This window comes from Bubalus bubalis, chromosome 1, assembly GCF_019923935.1.
Source record: "Bubalus bubalis isolate 160015118507 breed Murrah chromosome 1, NDDB_SH_1, whole genome shotgun sequence".
In the NCBI taxonomy this organism is placed as follows: Eukaryota; Metazoa; Chordata; class Mammalia; order Artiodactyla; family Bovidae; genus Bubalus; species Bubalus bubalis.
The window spans coordinates 102,943,832-102,963,154 of NC_059157.1; the positions used below are offsets into that span (position 1 = coordinate 102,943,832).

The 19,323-nt window shown below is 38.9% G+C and overlaps 1 protein-coding gene across 1 annotated transcript in view; it reads right to left on the bottom strand.

Moving 5' to 3' along the window:
- Positions 1–608: 608 nt before the first annotated feature.
- Positions 609–19,323, bottom strand: part of LOC102390732 (cell surface glycoprotein CD200 receptor 1) — a 28,464-nt gene continuing 9,749 nt past the window's right edge. Inside the window, exons 2-6 of the mRNA XM_006074018.4 lie at positions 17,298–17,357; positions 14,093–14,410; positions 13,726–13,977; positions 2,213–2,334; positions 609–1,831 (exon numbers count right to left, since the gene is read on the bottom strand). Coding sequence (XP_006074080.2) covers positions 2,219–2,334; positions 13,726–13,977; positions 14,093–14,410; positions 17,298–17,357 — 746 coding nt within the window. The 3' untranslated portion in view covers positions 609–1,831; positions 2,213–2,218. The remainder of the gene's footprint in view (positions 1,832–2,212; positions 2,335–13,725; positions 13,978–14,092; positions 14,411–17,297; positions 17,358–19,323) is intronic.

Sequence of the window (19,323 nt, forward strand, 5' to 3'; positions counted from 1 at the left end):
TGGAGTAGCAATAGAAATTTTCAGGACCTCTTAGATCGAGGCTCAGAACTGGTACACTGCCCCTTCTGCCTCATTTTATTGGCTAATGCAAATAAAATTCTTTATGGAAAGAATTTTCCATAGAGACTTTTTATGGAAAGAAGTCTAAGGTTATTGACAAATTACATGGATAGAGGGAGGGGAGAAAATTTGGAATCATGAATACAATCATCTACTATGAGATGAAAGGGGAAATGAACATTGCACCAGGCAGCTAGCAATATGTGCAACAGTATTTTTGAGGCTGTAATTGAATTGTAGTATTAGACTTTCTTCCATTTTATGCCCTATCTTAAAAGTGAGGGAATTATGATTTAAAAGGAGAGAGAAAAGAACTAATGTAAGTTATACATGACATTGTTTACTAATTTATTTCTTGACTCATGTTTGGTTACTAACAGGGTATTAAACTTCACATTTGTCTTATTATTTACTGTAGGCAGAGATTGGGTCTATGTACCCAAAACCTGATTTTATTTATTCCAAGACAGCTACACTACATTCTTTAGCTCCATAGCAGTTAGTGTAGCGATGTGACAAACACTAGTCAATGGAATGTGAGCAAAAGCGATTTCCACTAAAATCCTGCATCTATCTCCGTTTCTCTCTGTCCTCTGTCTCTGGATCTCTCCATATTTCTCCTATTCACTTGCTGAACAGAAAATACTCTGAGAAAGGCAGTGCCATAAAATTCTAGCTTCCAGTAAAATTCCTCCCACCACCTGCCCTAGCCCCACTAGCTTGCATTGGTATGTGAAGTGAGCAAAAAGTAAACTTTTGTGCATGAATACACTGAGATTTTGGAGTTGTTTGTTTCAACCACTAGACTATTCTACTTATTTTAGTATTCTCCAGGTAGTATGCATTCATTTTCTCCCTTAGAGTTTTGCTTAAAATAAAAGTAATAGCCCAAATCACCTGCCACTTTACACAATAAATTTTTCCTTTATATAAAAGTATACTTTTTAATATAGATTACCATAAATATCAATGAAGATAAGGTTCCAGTTTACAGTGGCCCTATAAGTTGTTACAGTTCCACCAAGTACTCTTACTCTTATCACAATTAACACATTTTGTAATGCAGACAAGAAATCCAGACACTGCAGCTCTAAAAGGTGAGGCGACATTTAGCACTCTCTCCAATGACTAGCAGTTTTGTATGTGGAATCAACTAATAGTTTCTTCAAAAATACAGGTACTACTAAAAACAACTTCCGGACATTTATTTAATGATCAGGTCAAACATTCAATACAAATGTCTCAGTAATTACTAGCAAGCAAGAAAGAAATGTAAGGTTAGCTACGGGCTGACTTGAAGGCAGTGTTTGTTGTGGGTCCTGCTATTGCAATGTTGATTAATGTCTCAAGTGGGTAGAGGAAACAACTATTAATAGACAGGATGAAAGCACCACCCAATAATCCAACGTGTATAGAAAAACTGCACAGCATTGTTATTTGCCTTTTACTGAGCCATCTTTCTCTTTAGGCTGAGAAGCAGGGTTGTTTCTAATTGGCAAATAAGAACTCACTAGGGCAAAGGGGAAAATAGATGAATCATCCTAGGCAATTATGATGGCAAGTGACAAGCTTTTGCATGTGTATATATATGTAAACTAAGAATTTGAAACCAGCCTGACACCTATCACACAGATTCTAAACACAAAGATTTCCAGTAGTAACAAGAGCAGTTGAGCTAGATGTTGAAACGAAGGTTGATCTCAGCTGGCTGCTTTTCTGTGATAACTCATCAAGTCTAAATTGATGTCCAGATTTTTTTTATTTTCTTGATCTAGGAAAAAACATAAAGTATATAATTAAGCAGAAACAAATACAAGCCTTCAGAAGCATAGAAACTGGGAAGCAAACAGGAGCACCAGTTAAACTTCATTTCCCCCACAGAATTCTCAAAGCATGGACTAGGCAAGTCTCTCAGGAAAAAACCACAATGAAGTAGTAGTTTTTCATTGTCTTGCCCCAGTGCTGCAGGCACTTCTGCCTGGGCTCTCAACTGTTAACAAGGCTTTTATATCAAAGAATGAGCCAAGGAACAAACAATGTGCCCCCCCCCCCCAAAAATGGGTCAGGCTTTCCCCAGGACATTGTAAACTCAAAGTCTTCTGATAATGTTTTCTTTCTAATGGATCTACAATTTTCACTTTTCATTTCCTACCTGCAATCATTTGTTCTCTGGAAGTGGATGAATCCCACAAAGACCAGGATAACCAACAAAAGAGAATTTCACGCAGAGAATGATCAGTAAGTCTGATCCTGGAAATCCCAGGGTTCTGATACCTTTAAACATAGATAACACAGGCAGAGGTGAAGAGCCATTTCAAAAATTCTTCTAATGCACAAATCAGAGTCTATAGTTTAAAAGAGCCTTTTAAAATATTCTTGAAAGTTTACAGATCATCATAATCAAAACACCTTCTAAAGTACAATTTGAATTCTGCAAGTGTGGTTTTTCCTGTGGTCATGTATGGATGTGAGAGCTGGACTGTAAAGAAGGCTGAGGGCCAAAGAATTGATGCTTTTGAACTGTGGTGTTGGAGAAGACTCTTGAGAGTCCCTTGGATTGCAAGGAGATCCAACCAGTCCATTCTGAAGGAGATGAGCCCTGGGATTTCTTTGGAGGGAATGATGCTGAAGCTGAAACTCCAGTAGTTTGGCCACCTCATGCGAAGAGCTGACTCATTGGAAAAGACTCTGATGCTGGGAGGAATTGGGGGCAGGAGGAGAAGGGGAGACAGAGGATGAGGTGGCTGGATGGCATCACTGATTCGATGGACATGAGTCTGAGTGAACTCCGGGAAATGGTGATGGACAGGGAGGCCTGGCGTGCTGCGATTCATGGGATCGCAAAGAGTCGGACACGACTAAGTGACTGAACTGAACTGAGTGTATCATTCTTCCAGGACTGAATTTAGCAAGGGTATCTTTGCTTTTGTGCATGGTATCTTTTTAATAAATATTTTCTGAAAGAATAAATACACAGTAAGCATCGTTAAAGGAGAAGGCAATGGCACCCCACTCCAGTACTCTTGCCTGGAAAATCCCGTGGACGGAGGAGCCTGGTGGGCTGCAGTCCATGGGGTCGCTAGAGTCGGACACGACTGAGTGACTTCCCTTTCACTTTTCACTTTCATGCATTGGAGAAGGAAATGGCAACCCACTCCAGTGTTCTTGCCTGGAGAATCCCAGGGACAGGGAAGCCTGGTGGGCTGCCGTCTCTGGGGTCGCACAGAGTCGGACACGACTGAAGCGACTTGGCAGCAGCAAGCATCGTTAAAATTTCCCAATTTTATAAGAAAAAAGTAAATGTACTTTCTGACATCCTATGTAAATGTTAGTCTTTGGGCATTATTCTTAAATATTTTGAGTACTCTTTGATAGTACTTTCCCCACAGTGAAGTGGTTTTGTCACTGAGTTGCTGTATCGCCATTAGTAGGGTATTTTATGTCTTTCTGCTTTAATTTATTCATCTGTGAAATGCCCGCAAGAACTGTTGATAAGATAAAATGGGGATAGTTGGGACCATCATTCTGAAGTCTTTTCTCCTACAAAAATGGCAGCCAAAAGAGTGTGTGAAGTCTAAGTACTAATCTAAGTTTTCATTTAAAAGGTTATGTCATCCTGTTAAATAATCTGCTCAAGGTCTAACTTAGCAGACTATCTCCTAGCAGGCTAGTGCTCAAAATATTTAAGAATAATGCTCAAAGATTAACATTTACATAGGAAGTCAGAAAGTACATTTTACTTTCTTCTTATAGAATTGGGAAGTTTTAAGCTCAGTCGTGTCCGACTCTTAGCAACCCCATGGACTACAGCCCACCAGGCTCCTCCATCCATGGGATTTTCCAGGCAAGAGTACTGGAGTGGGGTGCCATTGCCTTCTCGATTAACAATGCTTACTGTGTATTTATTCATTCAGAAAATATTTATTAAAAACATACCATGTACAAAAACAAAGATACCATTGCTAAATTCTGTCTTGAAAGAATGATACACTAGCAGAATTCACATTGTAATTTAGAAGGTGTTTTGATTATCAGGCACCGTCATGGAAGAAGACACATCACAACCCTCAAAAAGCTCACAAATCAATTGGAGAGTCAGATCTAGACAATGAAAAGATAACCTATAAGAGAAAAAAGCAATGCTAAGTGAGTATTATAGATAGTAAATCATCTAAGGAATAAAGAAGCTTAGTCAGCTCTAACAGGAAAGTCATAGTGGAATCTGAACTGAGCCTTGCTGATAAAAGAATTAAATAGGCTAAAAGCTGAAGAAAAATGCTTTTCAAGGGAAAGAAACAATATGAGCAAAGATTTGAAGAAGAGTTAACTTCAATCATACCTGGAGCATAGAGTGTAATATATAGAGAAGTCAGTGATGATCTGAATTTAAGTCTGCAATTATTTGTAACTGCCACACACTGTGTCAAATTCTGAGGATGTAGAACTGAATAGTATGGTTCCCATTCTCAAGGGGAGCTAAAAAGCCTCTTGATTAGTGTGAAAGAGGAGAGTGAAAATTTGGCTTAAAACTCAACATTCAAAAAACTAAGATCATGGCATCTGGTCCCATCACTTTATGGAAATAGATGGGGAAACAATGGAAATAGTGACAGACTTTATTTTCTTAGGCTCCAAAATCACTGCAGAGAGTGACTGCAGCCATGAAATTAAAAGACGCTTGCTTCCATGGAAGATAAGCTATGACAAACATAGTGTATTAAAAAGCAGATACCATTTTGCTGACAGAAGTCCATATAATCAAAGCTATGGTTTTTTCAGTTGCCATGTATGAATGTGTGAGTTGGACCATAAAGAAGGCTGCATGCCCAAGAATTGGTGTTTTTGAACTGTGGTGATGGAGGAGACTCTTGAAAGTCCCTTGGACTGCAAGGAGATCAAACCAGTCAATCCTAAAGGAAATTGACCCTGAATATTCATCAAAAGGACTGATGCTGAAGCTGAAGTTCCAATACTTTGGCCACCAGATGCGAAGAGCCAACTCATTGAAAATGATCTTGATGCAGGGAGAGATTGAAGGCAAAAAAGAGAAGGGGGCGGCAGACGTGAGATAGTTAAATAGCATCACTGACTTGGTGGACAAGAGTTGAGCAAACTCTGGGAGATAGTGAAGGACAAGGAAGCCTGTCGTGCTGCAGTCCATGGGGTCACAAGGAGTTGGACATGATTTAGCAACAACAACAACAACATTCTCAAGGAGCTTACACTGTACTGGGAATTAGAGAAATGGGCAGTTAATTAAAAGGCTATGGAAGTACTCAGAGGCATGCATGAGGCATTATGTGAGCACAGAGAAGGAACAGTTAACCAAACTGCAGGGTGAAAGAAGTTATCACAGAATTATATCAAATTGTCTTAAAACTTCAATAGGAATTGATTGCACGGAATAGAAGAGAGTTGGGGAAAGAAGTACACTGTGAAGAGGTAGAAATTGCTTGTAAAGAGGAGAGGCCTGAAAGAGGGTAACACTTTTGAGGAGCCCAAAGAGGCCCACATGCTTAGGGTACAGACTGGAGGCTAGCAAGATATGAGGCAAGCAGAGCAGCAGGCCGAAGGGGGTTAACTTTCCAAGCGGCAAAGAGAAGGCCCTGGGCACATTTAAGTAGGGGAGCAGCCTGTTTTTCATCTTGGAAGTCACTGGCCACAGTGTAGGAAAACGGAGGAAGGTAAGTTAGGGCCAGAAGACCTGTTACAAGGGCAATCAAATAATCCTGGAAGGAGATGATCATGTGCTTAATTAGTGCAGTCAGAAGAAAGAAAAAGGTCTGGATTTAAGAAAGAATTTAAAGCAGAATCAGTGAAAGATAGGAACTGATTTTCATTATGAGAAATAAGAAAGAGTGTTATTGTAGGATGATGTCTTTAATTTTCTGGCTTGAGTCATTTATCAAGATATAAAATATAGGTGTGGAGCTTCAGAAGGGGTGTTAGTCCCTCAGTCCTGTCTGACTCTTTGTGACACCATGAACTGTACCAGGCTCCTCTGTCCATGGAATTCTCCAGGCAAGAATACTGCAGTGGGTGGTGCCATTCCTGTCTCCAAGGGATCTTCTCAAATCAGGGATTGAACCTGGGTCTCCCACATTGCAGGCAGATTCTTTAACATCTGAACTAGAGTAGAGGAATTATGGTTCAGAAGATATGCATGTTGAGGTGTCCCTGATGCATTTGGGTGAAGCTGGCCAATTAGAAATTGATTTTGATCATGGGTAGCTAAGGAGAGGGGCTTCCCTGGTGGCTCAACGGTAAAGAATCCACCTGCAATACAGGAGTCCTGGGCTCGATCCTTCGGTCAGGAAGATCCCCTGGAGAAGGAAATGACAACCCACTCAAGTATTCTTGCCTGGGAAATCCCATGGATAGAGGAGCCTGGGGGGCTACAGTCCATGGAGCTGCAAAAGAATCAGATACAACTTAGTGACTGAAATGACAATAATGAGCCCAAGGAGAGAAATCTGGGCTCAAAATATAGATTTAAGAGTCAAGAAATAGATGTGGCTGAAGCCATGGGTCCCGATGAGATCCCTTAAGGAAAAGATGGAAAAATGAAAAGAGAAGAGAGTCAGTGATGGAACGCATTGAAATACCTTCCTTCTTGGAATGAGTAGTTGAAAATGTATCTATTAAAGAAGAATAATAAGTTGGCTATAAGTTAATAAGAGAACAAAGTGAATATGGAAGGAAAACAGATGAAAAGGGAGGAGAGACCACATCAAATATCATAAAGAAGCTAATTAATAACAAGGAATAAAAATTTTATATTTTATTTGGCATCTGAGAGAACTGTAGTACCTTCTGTTAGAACATTTTATGTGCAGAGATGCATGTGATTTAAGGAGCAGATGTGAGGTGGCATAGAAAAGACAGTGAATATAAAATCTTCATTTTATTTATTTTTTTAATTGAAATGTAGTTGATTTACAATGTCATTTTAGTTTCAGGTATACAGCAAATACTTCTTGAGACTCTTTTCCAGTATACGTTATTACAAGATACTGAATATGGTTCCCTATTATATACAGTAGTTCCTTCTTGTTTACCTATTTTATATATAGTAGTCTGTATCTCCGGAGAAGGCAATGGCACCCCACTCCAGTACTCTTGCCTGGAAAATCCCATGGACGGAGGAGCCTGGTAGGCTGCAGTCAGTCCATGGGGTTGCGAAGAGTCAGAAACAACTAAGCGACTTCACTTTCACTTTTCACTTTCATGCATTGGAGAAGGAAATGGCAACCCACTCCAGTGTTCTCGCCTGGAGAATCCCAGGGGACGGGGGAGCCTGGTGGGCTGCCATCTATGGGGTTGCACAGAGTCAGACACTACTGAAGCGACTTAGCAGCTGCAGCAGCAGCGGTCTCTATCTCTTAATCGCAAACTCCTAATTTATCCCTCCCCCATGCTTTCCCATTTGGTAACCATAAATTAACTTAATTACCAGACCACCTGACCTGCCTCTTGAGAAACCTGTATGCAGGTCAGGAAGCAACAGTTAGAACTGGACATGGAACAACAGACTGGTTCCAAATAGGAAAAGGAGTACGTCAAGGCTGTATATTGTCACCCTGCTTATTTAACTTATATGCAGAGTACATCATGACAAACACTGGGCTGGAGGAAGCACAAACTGGAATCAAGATTGCTGGGAGAAATATCAATAACCTCAGATATGCAGATGACACCACCCTTGTGGCAGAAAGTGAAGAAGAACTAAAGAGCTTCTTGATGAAAATGAAAGAGGAGAGTGAAAAAGTTGGCTTAAAGCTCAACATTCAGAAAACGAAGATCATGGTATCTGGTCCCATCATTTCATGGAAAATAGATGAGGAAACAGTGGCTGACTTTGTTTTTTGGGGCTCCAAAATCACTGCAGATGGTGATTGCAGCCATGAAATTAAAAGATGCTTACTCCTTGGAAGGAAAGTTATGACCAACCTAGACAGCATATTAAAAAGCAGAGACATTACTTTGCCAACAAAGGTCCATCTAGTCAAGGCTATGGTTTTTCCAGTAGTCATGTATGGATGTGAGAGTTGGACTATAAAGAAAGCTGAGTGCCGAAGAATTGATGCTTTTGAACTGTGGTGTTGGAAAAGACTCTTGAGAGTCCCTTGGACTGCAAGGAGATCCAACCAGTCCATCTTAAAGGAGATCAGTCCTGGGTGTTCATTGGAGGGACTGATGTTGAAGCTGAAACTCCAATACTTTGGCCACCTAATTCGGAGAGCTGACTCATTGAAAAAGACCCTGATGCTGGGAAAGATTTAAGGCAGGAGAAGGGGATGACAGAGGATGAAATGGTTGGATGGCATCACAGACTGAATGGACATGAGTTTGGGTGAACTCGGGGAGTTGGTGATGGACAGGGAGGTCTGGTGTGCTGCAGGTTATGGGGTTGTAAAGAGTCGGATATGACTGAGCAACTGAACTAACTGAACCATAAATTTGTTTTCTATGTCTATGAGTCTATTCCTATTTTGTAAATAAGTTCATTTATATCGTTTTTTAAAGATTCTACACATAAGTGATACCACATGATATTTGTCTTTCTCTGTCCAACTTACTTCACTTAGTATGACAATCTCTTAAGTCCATCCATGTTGCTGCAGATAGCATTATTTCATTCTTTTTTGTGGCTGAATGATAATCCATTGTATATATGTAGTTAAATTGCTTCCATGTCTTGGCTTTGTAAATAGTGCTATGAATATTGGGGTACATGTATCTTTTCAAAGACAGAGTTTCCATTGTTTCCAGACATATGCCTAGGAGTGGGATTGTGATTTTTAATGAATCTCCACACTGTTCGTAGTGACTGTACCAAGTTACATTTCCACCAGCAGTGTAAGAGGGTTCCCTTTTCTCCATACCCTCTCCAGTGTTTATTATTTGCAGATTTTTTGATAATGGCCATTCTGACTGGTGTGAGGTAATACCTCATTGTAGTTTTAATTTGCATTTCTCTAATAATTAGCAATGTTGAGTGTCTTTTCATGTGCCTATTGGTCATCTGTATGTCTCCTTTGGAGAAATGTCTATTTAGGTCTTCTGCTCACTTTTCAATTGGGTTGTTTGTTCTTTTGATATTGAGCTATATGAGCTGTTTGTATATTTCAGAAATCAATACCTTGTTAGAATCTTCTTTTTCAAATATTGGATATGAGTAAAAGGCAAGAGCTAACAGCTTGAGTAATTCATAGCATCTTGTTTTAAGTATGAAAGGAAAACAGGCATGTTTATATAATCAGTCTTAGGGAAAGGATTTGTGAAACAGAAAAGACTGAACAAAGGAGAGCAAGGATGATTAATGAAGCCAAGCTTCTGAGGACATGGAAGAGGAAAATAGAGTACAGGTTGAGTGTTTGGTCTACAGAAGAGAAGTTCAGGTGGGCCTGGAAATAAATAATTCAGTCTGGAATCAATAAGTATAAAATAAGAGCCTAGAGTTGGTGGGAGATGGATTGTTGCTGGTGCTGTTCAGTCGCTAAGTTGTGTCGAACTCTTTGCAACCCCATGAACTGCAGCGCTCCAGGCTTCTCTGTCCATCACTAGGAGATGGATACCGGAAAATAAAGATTAGAAGTGCATATACTCATATAAATATTATCTATATATTTTATTGCACTACTAGAATGAGTAGAAGCTATAAACATTAATGGAACATTATAAAACATTAATGGAACAATTAATTAAAAGCTGTATTAATACCTGGGCTAGTAGGAATTAGTCCAACAGATCAACTCATGGAGCAGTATTGTCCATTAGAACCTATAATCTCTGTCCCCACACAAAGTTAATTGCTGGGGTTGGAGGGAAATGTATAAATATATAGATGTGTTTGTTGTTGTTGTTTGGTCACCAAATCATATCCAACTCTTTTGCGACCCCATGACTGTAGCCTGCCAGGCTCCTCTGTCCATGGAATTCTCCAGGCAAGAATACTGGAGTGGGTTGCCATGCCCTCCTCCAGGGGATCTTCCCAACCCACGGATTGAACCTAGGTCTCCCGCACTGCAGGCAGATTCTTTACTGTCTGAGCTACCAGGGAAGCCCATATTTATCTATATGTGGACATATATATATATGTGTGTGTGTGTGTGTATGTGTGTGTGTGTGTATAAATATACTTGTGAAAGGATATGCACCACAATGTTAACCATGGTTATTTTGGGCTGGGATTGTGTTTGTTTGTTTGTTTGTTTGTTTCTTGTCTGTATTTCCTGATTTTTCTACACTGAATAATGGACTATTTGTATATTAAAATCCAGAAGGGTAAATGCAGGCTGTTTTCTTATCTGTATTTAATTTGTTCTACGATGAGAAAAGCATGTATTTGTGTCATTTCAAAAACCTAATTTAAAATAAATAACATAAATACATATATAAAAGAAGTGAATGTACCGATACATGCTACAACATGGGTGATTCTTTTTGTTGTTGTTGCTGCTGCATGGAGGCTTTCTCTAGTTGCTGCAGGTGGGGGCTACTCTCTAGTTGTGGTGCACAGGCTTCTCATTGAATTGGTTTCTCTTCTTGCGAGGCAGAGTCTCTAGGGTGTGAAAGCTTCAGTAGTTACAATGCATGGGGCTCAATAGTTGTAATATACAGGCTTAGTTGCCCTGAGGCATGTGGGATCTTAATTCCTGGACCAGGGGTCCAACCGATGTCCCCTGCATTAGCAGGTGGATTCTTAACCACTTTACCCCCAGGGAAATCCCAGCATGGGTAATTCTTGAAAAAATATGCTAAGTAAAATAAACCAGTCACAAAGGCCACATATTATATAGTTCCATTTATATGAAATGTTCAAAATAGGAAAATCTATTGTGACAGAAAGTAGATTAAGTGATTGCCTAAAACTAGAGGAATGTTGGAGTTAAGGAGTGATAACTAAAAGGTAAAGGGTTTCGTTTTGAAGTGATGAATATGTTCTAAGTTTGATTGTAGTGATGGTTGTACAACTATGTTCAAAGACCATTGAATAATGCACCTTAAATAGGCAAATGTATGCTATATAAAGCTGTTGCAGAAACACAGATCAATATGAGACGTGTTATGATGAATAATTAATAATTATTATTTTTAATAATGTTATAGAGTATAATATCTAATGTATTGATATAATTAATATAATAGCTAATAATTTTTCATATAATAAGTACAGCAGCTAATATTTATTGAGTACTAATTTTGTGCTAGGCACCATGTTAAACACATATACTATTTTATTTGATTGACATAATAACTCTGTGAGGTGGGTACTTTTATCCTATTTAACAGATGAAGAAACCATGTGACATTAACTAGATCTATTTTGATGATCATTTCACAAAAACAAGCATTAAATATTATGTTGTACATCTGAAGCTAACATAATGTTATATATCAGTTAAAAACAAAATCTTGAGACAGAGAACTTAAATGCTGTTCAAAGTTACACATTTGGTAAATGAGAGCCATGTGTTACCAAAGACATCGCTCCTAATCAACAGATTATGTTCCCTGGAACAATAAGAAATGGATTTTGTCTTTTCATCTCTGTATCACCAGCTTTAAATACATAATAACATTGAAAAAATGTTTGGCCAATGAATTGGTTTCAGACAGCAAGGGAAAAGGAAAGCTCTGTTACTCAGAGTAGCAATAAAGGGGTGAGTACTATAAAAAAATGAAATATCAGGAAAGAAGTTATTATTGTTCTTGACTATCTACTGAGTAAGTATTGTTAAATGATATATAAGTATTGATATTTTGAAGCAATAAAAGGTATGAACCTAACAGAAGCAGAAGAGATTAAGAAGAGGTGGCAAGAACACACAGAAGAAGTATACAAAAAGATATTCATGACCCAGATAACCACGATGGTGTGCTCACTCACCTAGAGCCAGAGATCCTGGAATGTGAAGTCAAGTGGGCCTTAGGAAGCGTCACTATGAAGAAAACTAGTGGAGGTGATGGAATTCCAGTTGAGCTATTTCAAATCCTAAAAGATGATGCTATTAAAGTGCTGCTTTCAATATTCCAGCAAATTTGGAAAACTCAGCAGTGGCCACAGGACTGGAAAAGGTCAGTTTTCATTCCAATCCCCAAAAAAGGCAATGCCAAAGAATATTCAAACTACCATAGAGTTGCACTCATTTCACATGCTAGCAAGGTAATGCTCAAAATCCTTCAAGATAGGCTTCAACAATAGGTCAGCTGAGAACTTCCAGATCTACCAGCTGCATTTAGAAAAGGTGGCTGAACCAGAGATTAAATTGCCAATACCAGTTGGATCATAGAAAAAGCAAGAGAATTTCAAAAAAACATCTACTTCTGCTTCATTGACTACACTAAAGCCTTTGACTGTGTGGATCACAACAAACTGAAAAATTCTTAAAAAGATGGGAATACCAGACTACCTTACCTGACTCCTGAGAAACTTGTAGCAGGTCAAAAAGAAACAGTTAGAATCAGATATGAAACAATGAACTGATTCAAAATTGCGAAAGGAGTATGTTAAGGCTGTATTTTGTCACCCTGCTTATTTAACTTCTATGCAGAGTACATCATGGGAAATGCTGGGCTGGATGAAGCTCAAGTTGGAATCAAGATTGCCGGGAGAAATAGCAATAACCTCAGATATGCAGATGACAACACCCTAATGGCAGAAAGCAAAGAGGAACTAAAGAGCCTCTTGATGAAGGTGAAAGAGGACAGTGGAAAAGCTGGCTTAAAACTCAACATTCAAAAAATGAGGATCATGGCATCCAGTCCCATCACTTCATGGCAAATAGATGGGGGAAAAATGATAACAGTGACAAAGTTTATTTTGTTGGGTTTCAAAATCACCACAGATGGTGACTGCAGCCATGAAATTAAAAGACGCTTGCTCCTTGGAAGAAAAGTTACGATGAACCTAGACAGTGTATAAAAAAGCTGAGACATCACTTTGCCCACAAAGTTCCATATAATCAAAGCTGTGGTTTGTTTTTCCAGTAGTCATGTATAGATGTGAGAGTTAGACCATAAACAAAGCTGAGCGAAACTGTGGTGTTGGAGAAGACTCTTGAGAGTACCTTGGACAGCAAGGAGATCAAACCAGTCAATCCTAAAGCAAATCAACCCTGAATCTTCATTGGAAGGACTGATGCTGAATCTGAAGCTCCAATATTTTGATCACCTGATGCAAAGAGCCGACTCATTGGAAAAGACCCTGATGCTGGGAAAGATTGAGGGCAAGAGGAGAAGGGGACGACCAAGGAGGAGATGGTTGGATGGCATCACTGAGTCAATGAGCGTGAGTTTGCGTAAACTCAGGGAGATGGTGAAGGACAGGGAAGCCTGGAGTTCTGCAGTCCATGGGGTTGCAAAGAGTCAGACACAACTGAGTGGCTGAACAGCAACAACCAATAATTAATCTCAAAGTACTTTTATGGTGCCAGAATAAAAGATATTAGGAGAATATATTAGTAAGGAGTTGTTGAATTAATTCCTTCTATCTAATAAAGGAATACAATTTCTCTAGTATACTAATGCATTACTCAGTTACGTTTTAGAGACTATCTCCAAATGAGAAGCATAAGTTTTCTTACCTTCTGCTTGGTTATTCACAATCTTCTATAGAGAAAAAGACTCAGCATCAAGTTCACTATAGGAACAGGCACTTACCTTTCTCCAGCTCTATGAACAGACTCTTGCTGCCAGCCAAGTGGGAGACGGAGCAGGACACGTTCAGCACATGGCGGTCCCCCCAGCGGCAAGTGCTCTGGACGGTCACTGTGCCGCTGCCCCGGGAAGGCTCTTGCTCAGTGACACAATCCCCCTCTGGGGTCCAGGAGATCTGTGCAGCCGGCTTCCCTGCAGCTGCCTTGCACACTGCAGTTCCCTTCTCAGTTGGAACAAGGGTCACTTCAGGGGGCACTGCAGAATTGTAGGGGAAATGCTTCAGTTTTAAAACCTGGGACATAGAATTCAGAGATTTGTTTCAGTCCCAAATCTGGTAATTGGAAATACCAAAATATATGATGTTCCTTACCTAACACTTGGAGGTGATACTCATGATGGAAAACCCCATCACTTGTTACTATTTGACACGTGTAATTCCCATCATGAGTGATGGTCACTGGATCAACCTGAAGGGCAGGATTCTCGTCAGGTCTGGAGGCCCAGGTTATTCTCTTGTCAGTACAGTTTCCTCTTGTGGTCTGATTTGTATCACACCTGTAGGCTCTGAAGCAGGGCGGCTTGCCTCTGAGGACCATTTCCCATGTTACTACCAACACACTTGTCCACAGCACAGGAGGGCAAGTGAGCACAGCTTTTGTAGCCACTCGTACTGATAGTGAAGTTTTAACTGGACACCCACACAGGCACAAACATGAAAATAATAAGAGAAAAGCTGTTTATAGAACTTCATGTGTTAAAATTAATCCACAGTATATTACATGAAGTTGTACTTGAACTTTGCTGGTGGTCATATTCCAGAAATATTAGACTTACACAAGAAATTACATGAAATATATATAACCCTGGAGAAGGAAATTGTAACTCGCTACAGTATTCTTGCCCGGAGAATATATAAAGTATTAAACTTATCCAAAGATTAACCAACTTCATCCTGTATTATGAATCATTAAGAAAGCAACATGAATTATATATGCAACAAAATTCTTCAAGTGTTATAACATTAGTTTCAGAGATTTGATGTCTATAAAACAAAGAGATGAGAAAACAAAATCTATAAAACAAAGTGTTCTAAATCTAATCTTTTGGTCATAGAGACTAGCAGATTTATCTTATAATTCATACTCCACAGGATAGAAAAGGGAATAATAAGTGATGTTTTGTCTCTTCCTAAGTTTTGATGAGAGAATAAATCAGTAACTTCAGAACTAAATGCCTATTCCTAAGAGTAGCACTTCAGACAAGCATTAAATAGAGTGGCATTTAGGTTAAGCAAGCTGGGAATTTTTTAAACAAGCTGGAAACTTTTTAAGTTTATTTTTATTTGGAGAATCCCAAAGTCAGTAAAATCAACAGATCTTCCTTACTTCCTCCTTCCCTCACTCCTTCCCTCTTGTTCTTCCTTCTTTCTTTCCTTCCTTTTTTCCTATTCAGTTATACTACCAGACCATTCAGCTGTGAACTTTGCTTGCAGATTTTATTTCCAGACATTAAATGTAATTATGAGAATTAAATAAAGAAATTGATTCCTTTTGTCCATCTTTTAAAGTAAAAATTCAGCCCTGCAAACCTACAGATATTTTCCAATTTAAAAGGTCACTCTTTCCCATAAATTCACATAATGTTCTGTGCTTGGTAGGGGTTTGGTGAGATATGCTAATTAGGTGTGTCTGTTACAACTCACCTCTAACAGAAGTGCATGTCAATTATTTCTTCATAAATAGAATCGGCTATAGTGGGCAAGTTTATATGGATGAAGCTTGTCTGTACTAAACTCTGTATTTAATATCTCCCTTCTCATCTTCTGGTGTCACCTGCCTCTTCAGAGATGTACTCAAGTCCTTGCATTTTATAGCCAAATAAAGATCACATAACTAATGAAGGAAGATGGAGGATTTTAAAAGCAGAGTGAAGGCGGTTAAATCATATTATTCCCATTACTCCAAAAAGTATTTCCTTCCAGAGGGAACCTCTTGCCAAAGATGTAGATACAAGCAAGAACTTTCTAATTCCATAAGAAATCACATGAAATATGTAAAGTATTAAACCTTTGTGGAAAACAACTGAGTGGGTGTGGGTAAACAGATCTGTACACAAGGGAAAGATGATGAAGATAACACCAGAAAGATAAAGAGACTGATGAGACAGCAAGGTGTGAATGTTCCTTTGTGTTCTCAGGAGTTTGAACTTAACCTTGTAAACAGTATAAGTTTAATGTTTTTGCTAGTATTTATCCACAAGTTCTGACTGTTTTTTTAAGGGGATGTACTTGCCAGTCAAATAAGCACACTTGAACAGGGGCACAATATCCAAAAAAAATAACTCCAACAGTGAAGATTCCAAGCATGGCAGATATTTTATGTTCTTTCATCTTCCATTCTCTGAACTTCAATCACCCTTCACGTATAATGATAGTTCTTATGGTACTACTATTATTTCACTCTTTCTTCATTCTCTTCTTTCATTTTCATACCTGTTGTGGTAATTTACACAATGGCCAGAGCCAACCCCACACTTAATGGATTTGGCTCTATCTACAAATATATTCTTTGTACACGCCTGTGATCAGCTACAGGGATTTTTACCTCCTACTTCACAGAGAAGATAGAGGATAGAGTCTCATCTTTGTTTCCAAACCAGCAGTCATATCTCATCTTTTCTGCATCCCTTGTCTATAAATATGCACACAGACAAATTCCAATTGGCTTTGGGGCATTCCCTTTCTTTTCTCACTACCATACCCTAGGTTAAGTCCCTGTCACCGTGTACCTAGATTGCTGCAAAGCCTCCTAACTTCTATCTCTGTCTCTATACTCTTCTCCCTTCAGTTCATACCTTACACTGCAGCCAGTATATCATTCTACAACACAGATGTCACTCCCTCAACTCTGAAACCCTCCAAACATCTCTCATGGCCTAAAAAGGACAAATTTAAATGTCTTCATATTGGCTTTGAAAACCCTCTTTTTCACATTGACTCACTTTACATTTGACTACATTTCCTCTGCACTCCAGAAAAAACACCAAGTACAATTCTATTTCTATGTCATTTCTCACATTGTTTTCACTCTCTAAGGTGGTCAGTATACTGTTTTTTTTCTATTTAAATACCCTTTTTTAAGACCCAGTTTACTGCTATATGCTCTGTGAACCCTTTTCTAAGCCTTGGTGCTTAACCACTCCCTTTCTCCCTTGATACACTTGTTATGAGTGCTTACCTCCTCTGTCTGTCTGATAGCTGAGCTCCTGATGGCTGGGTTCCCCCACAAAACTGGGCTCCCTTGGGGCTCTTTGATAGTCTTGTTAATCTTATATTCCCCACAAAGCCCAGCACAGTGCTTGATAGGGAACATTCCATAATCTTCCAGTGGAATTGAATTGCTTTAGGGGAGGACAGGTGGGGTCATTCAGGTTCCTTATCCCACAGCATTCAGATCACCATATTCTTCAACTGGGCACAAGGCTGGCACTCAGTCCAGACCATTGACTCTGTTTCTAAGTAAGCTCAACATTTCATGCTTCAGTAGTGGCCTCAAAAAGATAAAAAAGCATACTACCTTCTGCATAAAGTGTTACAGTGCTCTGCTTTCTGTCCATAGATGAAGTAATTGTTGAAGCTAGAAAATATGCAGAGAAAAGTAGATGAAATCAATTTTAGATACATAAATGCAGTGAAAACCATTATTTCTCCATAAGAGCTTATATACAATATGATAGAAAATCAATTAACCATAGTTAAAATCATATGAAAATCCTTAAAAGACAGAAATTCAAGGTTTTTCCTTGGAAAAACATGCTGATGTATGAAAAGTACCTTTATAAGGTACTAATTAATGATTTTCCCATTTATGAGACACCTCGTTTTGTACCCGACAGCTATTTTGTACAAAGTAACCCCACCTCCTCCCAAGCCATAATATATTGGTTCATCATGGGCACTTGATGTGAGCTGGACTGATTATAATCCTTTTACCGGATACCACCCCCTGCTTAAAATTATTTGGCCCAGTGGCGAGCACTGCACACAACAGGATAAACCCGAGTATTTTCTCAAAGAATTTTGAAACCAGAATTAAGAAGAGTAGTTCATCCCCTCCCTTCCTTACTTTTCCTACTGCGATGGTTAATTTTATGTGTCAGCTTGGCTAGCCATGTTATCCCAATATTTGGTCAAATGCTATTCTAGATATTTCTGTGAAAGTATTTTTAGATGAAATTAACATTTAAGTCAGTGAAAGAAAGTGAAGTCATTCAGTGGTGTATGAATCTTTGCAACCCCATGGACTGTAGCCTGCCAGACTCCTCCATTCATGGGATTTTCCAGGCAAGAATACTGGAGTGGGTTGCCATTTCCTTCTCCAGGGGATCTTCCTGACCCAGGGATCAAACCTGGGTCTCCCACATTGCAGGCAGACTCTTTACCATCTGAGCCACCAGAGAATCCCTTAAAGTCAGTAGACTTAGAATAAAGCAAATTACCCTCCAAAGTGTGGATGGGCCTCATCCAACCAGTTGAAGGCTTAATAGAAAAAGACTGATCTTGCAGGCAAGGGAGTTCTGCCAGCAGTCTGCCTTCAGACTCCATGTGCAACTCTGGAAACCTGGGGTTTCCAGCCTTATGGCCTACTCTGCATACTTTGAACTTGCCAAGTCTCCGCATCATGTGAACCAATTTCTTAAAGTAAATTAATCTCCCCTCCACACCCCCACCTTGCTTTTGCTTCATTCTTCCTAAAATAGGTCTATTTGTCAGGGTTCCTCAGGGAAACAGAACAGGATGTGTATATGTGTGTTGGACATACATCCAGTAGAGAGAGGTACAGAGGGAGGTACGGGGAGAGAGAGAGATAATAGTCTTTACTTTGTCCAAATTCTCAGTTTCATAGTTTTTGAGACCTATATGCATTCCTTCTCTTGAATTTTGCAGTTTCTGACAGTCAAAATAATCTTAATCTACTTTTTTTAGTGTATTTTGTGTATTTTGCACACATGTAACTTAAATAATATTATGAATCAACTATACTTGAATAAAAATAATTTAAAAAAATATGTTGACATAAGAAAAATAAATAAATAGATTCAATAAAGTTCTTAAAAATAAGCAGTAAACAAGTTTCTGAAATAATTTGACTTTTCTAGACAGCTAAATATTACTGGTTTGGGCTGGAAAGAAGACAAAGGATGAGATTCCAACTATTAAATTTAGTTCATATTAGGCTCAAATATCTATTCCAGAAACAGATAAGAGGTGAGAGCTGACCTCAGAGGGATTACTTTGTAGCTTTACCAAAGGGCTAATGAGTGAACTTTTGAGCCTTTGTGTTCCATATGGTCACTGTTGCAAGTATTCAAGGCTGTTGCAGCAAGAAAGAAGCCACATATAATAAGGGAATAAATGTGCATGCTTTGTCCAAAAAAAATTCGTTTGTAAAAATATGACTAGATTTTGTCCATGGGCCACAATTTGCTGCCTCAATTTAAAGTATAGTATTTCACTTGCCCTAATGCCATTTCTTGCATTTATCACAATTAAAAATAAGCAATGAACATCTACTGGAAGTTCTATTTTCTTCTGCTTTCTTT